The sequence below is a fragment of the Podarcis gaigeae genome (assembly GCF_964106915.1).
Source record: "Podarcis gaigeae genome assembly, chromosome: 3".
NCBI lineage: Eukaryota > Metazoa > Chordata > Lepidosauria > Squamata > Lacertidae > Podarcis > Podarcis gaigeae.
The window spans coordinates 98250348-98262462 of NC_139680.1; the positions used below are offsets into that span (position 1 = coordinate 98250348).

Sequence of the window (12115 nt, forward strand, 5' to 3'; positions counted from 1 at the left end):
GAAAAGAAAGGTTGCAGGTCAGAGTCCCACAACAGGAAGTAAATACTTGATGTATGAGTGACTTTTCCTTTGGTTTACTGAAGTAGTGGGTCAGTAGTTAACATTCAAGGTCAGCCCTGTTTGTTGCTTTATGTAAGGATGCTGAAAAGATGGCTTTGCGGGATTGGGTTAAGCAGACGTAAATGGGGAATGGATGAGAGAATTCAATCGTTCTGTCTCTTATAGATTTTCCCCTTGTCTACAGGTGTGCTTGGTGCTCTCTTTCCCTGCTGTACACAGCCAGGATTTTTCAGGAGTTAGTCTTGGTACTGGAGATATTCATATCTTCCACCTTGTTACTATGGCACATATTGTACAAATAATGCTTACCTCATCCACAGGTAATGTGTTCTGTTTAAAGTTATGCTGATTTGTGCATGAAGGGAAACTAGAGAAGGGAAGAGAAATAATTATGGCTTCCTGGGCAAAATAATGGTTAACCGTGATGCAGGTGTATATTGTGATAGTTGCAGTTATGCTTTATGAAACGAAAAGCATTGCTCCAGTGCAACTTTTTGTTAATGCTGCTATGTTCTTGGTATATAGATTTAGCAAGTTTTCAAATTGCACAAGGTTCTCTGGTGAAGCATCCACAACACTACAATTAGGTTTAGACTTATTTGTTCACTTTTCAGAAGAAAATGGCATGGACCAAGAAAATCCTACTGGTGAAGAAGAAGCAGTTCTTGCTTTGCATAAATGTCTTGGCCGGTATGCAGGAAGGTAAAATCATAATTTTTGGTGCAGCCTTTCCAGACATTGTTCTACTTCACTTGCCTTCTCCAAGCTTAATATATGTGGAAGCTCATTTCTTACTCTCCAGAGGTGGAGCTACATGGAGAAAACTTTCTGCTGACTATTTCAGATAAGCTCTGATGAGCAGGCAGACTTTCAGGTGTTCTGGTCTTTCAGGTGTTCTGGTCTTTCAGGTGTTCTGGTTTAGAGCTTGAAAGAACCCAATGTGGGGCTCAAACCCACAACCCAGAGATTAAGAGTCTCATGTTCTACCAAATGAGCTCAGGGCTAGCTCAATGACATGATACTGCTTTACATGTATAATGTAGATGGGGCCTTAGTTACTGTGGGGTGATTAAAGATGTGGGGTTGGCCCTGGGACTGAATAGTGTTTTGACTTCGTATCTACTTTAAAAAACAATGAAGTCAGAAGATTTGGGGTGGAATCCAATTGGTGCCCTTGCACTCTTTTCACCCAGTGAAAGCTTTCACTAATTGAAAATAAAGGAATATTATTATTATATTGCTGATTTTCCTGTATCACCTCGACTCCACAGCACCCCTAAAACAGCTCTACAGAATTTGGAGACATTCCAGAACAGGGCCCTGCTATCCCATTAGCAAAGGCATCCGCTGGATAAATAAATAGTCATTCTGTGAGCACAAGGGCACCAGTTGGATCACACCCTTTATTTCCCTGCCTGGGCACTTAATTGATGAAATGCAAAATCAATTAAATGTTTGTGGCATTTTGTGTAACTTTTAAGATTGATTTCACAAAAATTCTATATCTGTTTTTATTCTTAGTGCCTTCAAAGAAATGTCCTCTGGATGGCATCTATGGAGAAGTATAAAAGCTGGGATCATGCCTTTTCTGAGGTGCTCTGCTATGTTCTTCCACTATTTAAATGGTGTTCCAGTACCACCAGAATTGCAAGGTATAAAATCAGTTAGCCACTTTGAAGCAATAATGTGAATGGCTGGTGAAGTGTAATTTTAAACACTAAAGAATGAATTGCAGCTTTGTATATTCAATATTATAACTAATTTGTCTTGAAAATGGAAGTGAGGTGTAATGTGATTTTATGGAAAGTGCAGTAGTGGATAATTAAATTTTGGATAGCTTACACTTGTGAACAAAATATGCATTAAATAAGGAACAAAAATGAAAAACAATAACCTTGCAGAATTACCATACCAGGTGTAAAGAGCTAAATATAAACTACAGTGGCCCAAATCCAGAGAACATTAATTGTGCTTAAGTGCCATTAAAATAAGTAGCTTGTCATGACTAATTTTATGTCCCATTAATTTCAAGGGGACTTCAGTTGGGCTTTGCATGTGGGCCTATTAGTTTTCCCTTGGTTGTTGCTATATTTCGCTAATTCAGTTAATCTCATTGGAAATATGGGTTCTTTTAACTGCACATCTTACAATGTGATACATATCCTCTACCAACAATCCCCTTGCACATTCTACATAGGACAGACAGGTCAGCTTCTGCACAGAGACTCTATGCAAACCATTGGAGGGAATTTTCAACATCACAAAATAGTCTGTAACCAACCTTAAGGTGATCATGCTGGAAAAGGGGAACTTCAGAAGGAAACTGCAATATGAAACCGCTGAATCACAACAATGTATATACCTGTATATACCTGTAACTCAGGGTGTCATTTAATGCATCTCTTTGAGCCCCCCCCCCAGCAGTATATAAATTTTATGAAATAAATAAATAAAAGCATCTAGCGAAGCAAACTGTAGTCCATGAAAGCTTATTCCCTCTTAAATGTTAGTCTATTGCAGCACAAAACATAACTATTTTTGTGGAACCGTAAAGACTGCAAAATGGCTACTTCTCTGGAAATTATACACATGCGTACATGTTTGTTTGGGGAGTTCCTTACAGATGATTGATTCATCTAACCATCATCATAATATATCTTTCTTTTTTCTCTCTCCCGTTGCAGTCAGTGGGGCAAACCAGTTTGAACATTTATGTAGCTATCTCTCTTTGCCAAACAACCTCGTTTGCCTTTTTCAAGAAAACAGCAAAATTACAGATACGCTGGTTGAAAGGTAGGAACGATATTTATTATTTCAATTTAAATAACTATACAGTGGAAAAACACTTTTTTTTTTTGGTAGAGTGTTTATATCAGATGACAGAGAGAACTAGCAGTGTGTGCATTTAGAGACAACCTGATAGTTAAACATTATAAATCACTGACACATGCTTATTTAAAATAGTGCAGGGCAGCAATTGCATCCATGTAGTACACATTTGCATTGTTCTGTGCTGTTACAGGCAAATGTGAGTATTTTGCATCACACAGCTATAAGGATTGGTACTACCTCATTGCATTGGAGTATAGTTCCCAAATGCAAGATCCTGGAGTGGAGATAGCTGTCATTCTAATGGTGGCATACAGCTGTTGCAAGATTTTGTGATGGGATTGCAATAGACAGCCTATACCACAGTAGATCTCCTCCCCACCCCCAAAAAATATGTGAAATCTGATTCTGCTGTTGGAATGCTGAAAGCTGTTTTTGAGAAATATCACAGCATTAAGAGTATTTAAATTACAACGGGTTTGATCCAGAGATGCTCTTTCGCAAATGGAAATTCTGGATGCAGGATCTGGAATGATGTACTTCTCAGTTGGCTCCTACAAGAATGAACCCTAACCTTCCCCTCCCCCCCCTTTCCATTAACAGCTGGTGTAATAATGATGAAGTAAAAAGATACCTGCAAGGTCAGAGACAAGCCATAAGGTAAGTAAGAGAAAACCAGCAGGAGGGAAAGATTCAGGGGTGTGTAAGACATGCTGCTCACCCCTGTTTTATCTGTGAATGGGGCAGACTTGCAAGCGGTGGCTCTGCCACATCCCTTTTGGCCTTTAGTTGGAGTTTGTTCATAGGCTGTGTGGGTACCTCATCCTCCCGCTACCCTGCTTCTTACATTGTAGGTCCAGTTAGCCTAATTAGCTGTTTTCTTAAAAAGGAGTGTATAAATCCATGATGGAGTTTCTAGTGATAGAGTAAGGGGATTGCATACAGCGATGCTGTCCTTGAAAGAAGCCTACCAATGTGGGAACATGGTTGAATGAGCAGACAAGTATCAATCCCATTGCGGCTTCTCTCTTCCTAAGAGTTACCATACCTTCCTATTGCTCTTTTCTACTGCTTACCTCTCCTCAGCGTGCATGCCTCTGTTTGCTATCTCATTTACATCTTTCCAGTGTTTTTGTTGCCTGTCCTGATGCAGGTAATGACAGGTTGAAATTGAAGCCCGGTTGAAATAAGGCCAGGTCATTCATTTCTGCCAAGCATGTTTGAATGTGGGTAGCCACCACCTTCTCAAGCCCCTTGCCCAGGAAGGAGATATTTGTGACTGGGCAGTAGTTGTCACATACCCTTGGGTCTAGGGAAGGTAGTCTTCAGGCGTAGCTGCATCACTGCCTCCTTCAGAGCAGCAGGAACTGACCCCTCCCACAAAAAGGCAAGGGTCACCCAAGCTGATCTCACTAAGCTTGTAGTTAAAGGTCTTTCAATAATAAAAAAATGTCAATACTACATTATAGCTTAACAGTGAATCCATATGTACAGTAATAGATCAAACTGTTTACATACTGAAGCCAAGTTTGAAATGTATTAATGTGTATTATTGGTTCGTTTCATTTTAGCTACCCGCGAGAATCTAACAAATTAATAGACCTTCCCGATGATTACAGTAGCCTCATCAATCAAGCTTCTAACTTTTCGTAAGTCTTATGCAATTCCTTATGACCACCTTGATTTTTATTGAAATAATTCTGAAGCTCAGCGACAGGGTATATAACCTTTGCAGTCTTTGGCATCTTCCGTTGAAGGGGGTCTTAAAGTTTTGAAAAAGTTGAAGGTTTTATTAAAACTTTCATGAATGCTTTGTTCAGCTCCTCACTTTCTGTATCCTTAAAAATACTAAACACATTTTACAAGTTTTTTAAACTTTCAAAATATAGGCTTGGGCCTCAATGTGCTCTCCATGGGCAAAAGGGGATTTCTCGATTTGGTGTGAAAGAGGTATCAAATATTGCTTTATCTTCTGCTCTTGCTTATGTGAGGTGCATTGTTGCTTAGCTCCTCCCCTCTCCATGAGCAAAAAGACATTTCGGCTCACAAAAGGCATCTCCCTGTGCCCCAACTCCAGTCTCTTCCCATTCTCCCTCCCTGCTGCATCCTGTCCTGTTTCAGAGGCTCTTCCATACTCAAGGATCAGCTTTTGGGAGGGAGGGGAAAGTGATGACAACAGGAAGCAGCTAGGAGAAGGGAGTTAGAAAATCTCATTGCCTGAGTGAAGTTCCACTCACCCTTCTTTGGATCCAAGACATGAACTAAATGGAGGATATTATAATAGTCACAGTGAAACTTACCCAAGTAGATAAGATAGCGCGATATTAAATATAAATGTCACATCTTTTTGTTTCTTACAAAGGTGTCCGAAGTCAGGTGGTGATAAAAGTAGAGCACCAACATTGTGCCTTGTATGTGGGACCATGTTGTGTTCTCAGAGCTACTGTTGTCAAACAGAGTTGGAAGGAGAAGACGTAGGAGCCTGTACTGCACATACGTTTATCTGCGGCTCTGGAGTAGGAATTTTTCTCAGGTAAGAGGGTGGTTGCACTTGAATAGTTCTAATGGACAGTCACACCTCTCCCACAGCGAGAGGAGACTTACGTTGTAGAATTTGTTTTTAATAGTAGTAAGATAATATATTAAATATATCCCACCCATCTGCCTGGGTTTCCCCAGCCACTCTGGGTGGCTCCCAACAGAGTATTATAATTAATAATAATAAAAGCAATGAAATATCAAACATAAAAAACCTCCCTAAACAGGCCTGCCTTCAGATGTCTTCTAAAAGTCAGATAGTTGTTTATTTCCTTGACATCTGGTGGGAGGGCGTTCCACAGGGCGGGCACCACTGCTGAGAAGGCCCTCTGCCTGGTTCCCTGTAACTTGGCTTCTCACAGTGAGGGAACCACGAGAAGGCCCCCGGCACTGGACCTCAGTGTCCGGGCAGAACGATGGGGGTGGAGACGCTCCTTCTGGTATACTTGGCCGAGGCTATTTAGGGCTTTAAAGCTCAGCACCAACACTTTGAATTGTGCTCGGAAACGTACTGGGAGCCAATATAGGTCTTTCAGGACCGGTGTAGTAGTAGTAATAATTTATTTGTATCCCACCCTATCTGGCCGAGGCTGGGCTCAGAGTGGATAACATCATAAAAACAACACAATATGCATAAAAACAGACATCAGTTAATTAAAATACATCTTAAAATTAATTCAGACAAGTTAAAATCTGGGCAGGTGGCAATTATCAGGTTGGAATTGAGAGAGGTTGATACTTGCCAGGGCCAACTGTTTCCACTGATCATACAAGGACCTCCTTCAGGCTTGTTTTATACAAAGGAAAGTAAATCAAACTGTATCCTGCCCAAAGGCCTGGCGGAACAGCTCCGTCTTGCAGGCCCTGCGGAAAGATGTCAAATCCCGCAGGGCCCTGGTCTCTTGTGGGAAAGCGTTCCACCAGGCTGGGGCCACAGCCGAAAAAGGCCCTGGCTCTAGTCAAAGCCAGTCTAATTTCCCTGGGGCCCGGGATCTTCAAGGTGTTGTTAGCATTTGTTATGTGGTCTTGGCGACCGCTCCCAATCACCAGTCTAGCTGCCACAATCTGGATTAGTTGCAGTTTCTGTGTCACCTTCAAAGGTAGCCCCATGTAGAGCGCATTGCAGTAGTCCATGCGGGAGATAACCAGAGCATGCACCACTCTGGTGAGACAGTGCGCAGGCACTTATGGTCCCAGCTGGTGTACCAGTTGGAGCTGGTAGGCAGCTGCCCTGGACACAGAATTGACCTGCGCATTCACTCTGCACTCATCTCACGCAGCTGCTCATTGAGGAGGCACAGGCTGTGGTTCTGTGAAAATAGCCTCATTTCTTCTGCTTGTGATGAACTTTAACCTCTAATTGCTGGTGGGATTATTGATTTAAGAGACATATGGAGTTACATTAACCAGGACATCATCTTTTGTGTGATCTTTTCAGAGTCCGGGAGTGTCAAGTGCTATTCTTAGCTGGAAAAACAAAGGGCTGCTTCTATGCTCCTCCTTACCTTGATGACTATGGAGAAACGGATCAGGGACTCAGGTAGCTTTCCGTATTCTGTGTTGTATTTGTTTTGCTTGTTTCCAAAAACCAAAACAAACAAACTATGTTGCCAGAACTAAGGGAAAACACCGTGATGGTGAACTGCATGAAACCATCAATAGAGTTATATTAATTTTCAAAGTTAATCGCAGTTCTGTGAAATAGACCCATTTCACAAAAATGGACTTCCATGAGGTCATTTAAATTGTTACTAGTTAATAAGGATGGCCACTGTTGCCGTGGCTTCTAGATGTCAGGTGCATATGGAAATAGAATTTCTAGAGTTGAATCCGGTAGCGTGAAGTCACTGCAAGTTTTGAACAAAAAGTTAAGCATCCAGTCAGTGAATCCTTTTGCAGGATGCCCTTCAAACTGAAGTTTGAGGGCACTGCTTAATGTGCAGGTGTTGTTAATATCATGTGGGAGCATCATGGAAACTCTACGCTGGCTAAACTCTACAGCAAGGGTAGCCAACATGGTGCCCTCCAGATCTTCTTCTTCTTCTTCTTCTTCTTCTTCTTCTTCTTCTTCTTCTTCTTAAATGTACCAGAACCTTTTGTCTTATGGTGCCAGCCTCATGGAAAATGTGTAGTTTGGGGAATAACGAAAGTCTGGGGAAGCATAGATTTCACCAAGGATTAAGTACCAGTTGCATATGGGAAGCTAATTGGAATTAGGAAAAAAGCATCAATCTCTGCCTGCCTCATCTAGTTAGGATAAAGAAGACTTAACATTCTATATACCACATCTCGAGTATTCAAACTGCTTCATGTACATTATCTAATTCAGGTGTGGACAGACCTCTGGCTTGTGGGATCTACTTTGGGGTTTGTTTGTTTGTTTGTTTGTTTGTTTGTTTGTTTGTTATTTGAAACCCCAAGATCCACCAGCCAGAGCCAAGTGCAAAAGACATACACTTGAATATTTCTGGGCCCTTCTGATCACTCAGAGATCTACCTTTTTCTGACCCCTGAACTAAGTAATCTTTACAGTCAGCCTTGTAAGGTCACGCAATACTTCAGATGGTCATGGGCATATGAGGGAATAGACGATACCCCAAGGTGTCAGCGAGGTGATGCTTAATGGATGTGGATATGATGAGGAATGCCTGGCTGGTGACTTGCATTTCTGGCCTCTTAGTAACATCAACTTTCAGCATGTGTCCAGGCCATTGGGAGGAGGTGAGCTTTACTGAGCTTTGCTGTTATGAGCCTTTTTCTCCGATAGCTTTTAGTCACCTGCTTCCATACAGTGCTGCCGCTGGTGGTTTTCATTATTGTTTTTTAAAAAATATGTTTCTTTTTCTTGGGTTTACTGTTTGCCTGATTGTTTCAGCCCTGAGACCAGGGCATGCTTATAAACGTTGCAAACAAATGGTTTTTTTAATTTATTTTTACATGTAAGATAGCATTTGGAACTTGGAATATTTCATGTTCTTATAGTTGCTTTTTCATGGACTTTTCTACCCTAGACGAGGGAATCCTTTACATCTGTGCAGAGAGCGATTTAAAAAGATCCAAAAACTCTGGCAGCAACACAGCATTACAGAGGAAATAGGACACGCACAAGAAGCAAATCAAACGTTAGTAGGAATCGACTGGCAACATTTATAACTAATTCCTTTCTGAAGACTGGAACTTCATGGTCATCCTTTTATAATCCAGCAAAATTTGTCAGCCGGAAGGAGGATTAGGAAACAAAGGATTGAAGTAATAAAGAGAAGAGTCTAGTTCTTTTATTGACTTTTCCATGTTTGTATATTTCCTGGTTTCCATAACCATGTAAACTTTTCTGTTTAGCAGATTTGATCAATAGTATTATTTGCACTGCTTCTTTCATACACAACCTTTTGATTTCTATAACTTGGGCTACTGAATTTAACATTTCTATTGCAAAAGTAGCCATCTCCTTGGAGTATGAAACTTTTTGGATAAGAGGAGGAAAAACTCTGCTGAAATGGCAACTTAGCACAATGTTGAAGTGGTGTGTTCACCCTTTTGTAGTAAATCTGAGCCATTTTGCATTTTAGTACTTAAAACTTGTAATGGAATGAAATAGGGGTGCAAAAAATGTAGCAATGGGTTTATCTATAGGAGTGCAGAAGAACACTCATTGTATCTAAAATGACTTCGTAATCTGAAGCCTTGAAGGGCTATTTTGCCTTTGTCTTTCTTCTTCTTAAAAGAGAACACTTTAATAAGGAAAACTAACTTATTGTATGGATTGTGATATTGACATAGTGGGCAAAAACAGAACGCTGTTGTCCATGCTGTGATTGATAACCTCCTATGTTTAGAAGGTTGATGTTCTACTTAGTTGATTTGAGATATTGAGTAACATCACCCATCAGAGAAGTCATGCGAAAATGAATTTGGTGTCAGATTGAATAGGAAGAGAATAAGAATTTTATTTCATTTCATTTACATTTGTTGATTACCAGCCTTCAAGGTTCAGGATCCTTTCCCCTTTTTAAAGTTCCAAGATAAAAACATAGAAGGCAAAGTGAGAACCAAGGACAACCCCGCCTCCCACCACATGAATTTCCTTTAATTTGCACCGCCATCTGCATCTATTTGTACGTGGCTGGTGTTCTGTAAAGAAGTTTGTCTATAGTATATTTTGTAAGTATATTGAAATAACTGCACAGATTTTGCACATGGGTGCCTGAAGGCAGTGAATTTTCTAAATATACATTGGGGCCTCAAATAAAACAATATAAAATAACATTATACTTTCTCTAGAGGTTTCATTCTCTCTGTCCCTTCCAAATAGCATCCTTTTAAAATAAATAGCTATAATCTGTAATCTTAGTTAGTTCTGATAACTCTTGGGATTTTTCCTAGCTTTCATCTTCAGTTCAGAGGTGGCATCCCACGAACAGCCAGTATACTAGCAATTAGTCTACGTTTGGGTTTTTTTCAGTGATCTAACGCATCAAGTAGTGTTTACAGCAGTCTTCTATAGGCTCAGAATAGTGAATACATAGGACACAAATTCAAAGCTATACCAGTTAGGCTTCCTTTTCTTAGGGAGAATAACTTTTGACAGGACAGGCGTCCATCTGATCAGTCTTCCTACACGTGTTTACTAGTAGTTCCTGAGCCTCTCCTTCTTTGCTGAGTGTTGTGTAACTAGCAAGAAAATATTCAGTCTTCATTTTCCCTTTGATTAGGTTGTGAATAAAGCTATTTGCTGTGCATGTTACAGTTAATGTACTAGTTCTGCTCTGATACTGTTTCTTTGGGATTTTAAAAAAACAAACTTGCTTTAAGAGGCATTTTGTAACAATGCATTTAGATTCTCAGTCTCCCCTGCTCCCCTTTTATGGGTGCATAAAACAGAAAAATAGGATCTGCTGCCATTTAACTGACAAGTTTCTATGTAAAGTAAATATTGAGAGAATAAGGTCTTTTCCCCTCAGGTACTCTAGTCCAAGATGGCAGTCAAATGGGTTGATGGAATTATGACTATATGACATAGGAAAAGTGTATAAATTTATCCTGTTTTTTTGTAGGATTGCTCATTTTTCAACAACCCATTTTCTTCTCTGACCTTTTTCCTTTTGCATGTATTTATGTTCATTGTAGAAATGTTTATATAACAAGCTTTCAGTATCAGGGAATTAATACCTGTAATAACTTTCATATCTGTGGACAACTTGTAAAAATTCAAATGTATCATATGTATAAAAAGTATAAAAATAAATGCTTTAGGTGTTGACATTCGATTGATGTGTAAACCTGTTGATTTATTTATTTTTTAAGGTGTGCCGAATGTTTTGAGTTACTAGCTTTTGTGTTTTAAGATTAATAGCCTGGATCAACAACATCTCTTTCTGCATTCAAACATCTGAATTCAAGCATCTTGTCACCATTTTAGTAAATTAGTATTACACAGCAAAGCACAGAAGAAAGCCTCTGCACAATGCAGGACTACTTCTCAGGAGAAGTGAAGACACCTTTCCCAAGATCATTAAAGGGTCTGGAAACCAAGCCTTATGAGGAATGCTTGAAGGAGCTGGGTTGTTTAGCAAGCAGTGTTAAAAATGAGTCATGACTTAGTTCCCAGTTCAACGGGGCAAGTGCACCTGAGTGGTGACTTAACCCATTGTTTTAAGTACATCTTGCTTATCACACTGGGAAGGGGGTGGGGTTAGGAAAAGAAGCAAAAACAAAACAAAACCCCACAAGGTACGAAAATGAGAATTTTATCCAAAGTCCTTCATGCTGGCAATTCAGATGTATAGAAGTTTATTATTATTATTTTGGATCATGTCCTTAAAACAGGACTTGTTTCAACAAAACATTGAACTTCTGTGTATCTACTTCTGTATAACTGAATTTCCCTGATGGAAGACTGCAATTTTCCACAAAAATAAATCATTCTCTTTTTCCTACACCTTGCTCTTCACTCCTTTCTCCTCCCATCTTACCACACACAATTATTTTTATTCTTGAAAATGCAAACTCTAAAACCAACAAATAACAGTACGATCAAAACTGGAAGGGTAACCTTGAGTCTGGACTTGAAAATAGATCTCTGCATCACCTACCCTGTCGCCTTACTGGAAACAAACTTATCCAGGCATTTATCTCTCAGTGGGGAGCTGTTAGCATGTGACATTGTTCTATTTCTCTGGCCTTATCTCTTAATTAACCTCTAATGCTCTTCTTTTTAAAGAGCATTTTAAAAATACCACATCACCTCTAAATTTATTAGCTGAGGTCGGCGTTAGCTTTAGCATAAGCAAAGTTAACAATAATATTTTTTCCCTTTCTCTGAAATGCTTAAAAAAAAAATCTACTCGCATCATTGTAAACTCTGCCAGTTACCAGTTCAGCAGAGGTTATCCTTTGCCTGAGGAGCCTGATATAGCCGTCTCCTGCTCCTGCTAAGCGGCACATGCTCACAGAAGCCATCACTGTCCAGCATTATGTGTGCAGGATAGAGGAGTGCATGGTGGTTAATCTTATAAAATGTATTAAGGTTACTTAGAAACGATTAGCTCTGAAGCAGCTGTGTGTATACTTTCCTCCCTCTTAGGATGTTTCGCCAAGTGTTCTGTGTCTTGGAGGAAGGGGGGAATTTTAAAGTAACACTCGCATTTCTAAATTTGAGCAGAAAAGATGGGCTGTTGTAACTTCCTTG

General features: G+C 39.9%; 1 protein-coding gene across 3 annotated transcripts in view; it reads left to right on the top strand.

Moving 5' to 3' along the window:
• UBR2 (ubiquitin protein ligase E3 component n-recognin 2) overlaps window positions 1-10694 on the top strand; it is a 55545-nt gene extending 44851 nt beyond the window's left edge. For all 3 annotated transcript variants that reach the window (XR_014562728.1, XM_083733000.1, XM_083733001.1), the window contains exons 39-47: window positions 245-380; window positions 675-762; window positions 1582-1712; window positions 2745-2853; window positions 3493-3549; window positions 4461-4538; window positions 5252-5422; window positions 6866-6967; window positions 8439-10694. Coding sequence is in view for 2 of the 3 variants with exons in the window: in XM_083733000.1 (XP_083589126.1) it covers window positions 245-380; window positions 675-762; window positions 1582-1712; window positions 2745-2853; window positions 3493-3549; window positions 4461-4538; window positions 5252-5422; window positions 6866-6967; window positions 8439-8580 (1014 nt within the window). In the remaining variant the exon portion in view is untranslated. The remainder of the gene's footprint in view (window positions 1-244; window positions 381-674; window positions 763-1581; window positions 1713-2744; window positions 2854-3492; window positions 3550-4460; window positions 4539-5251; window positions 5423-6865; window positions 6968-8438) is intronic.
• Window positions 10695-12115: the final 1421 nt, after the last annotated feature.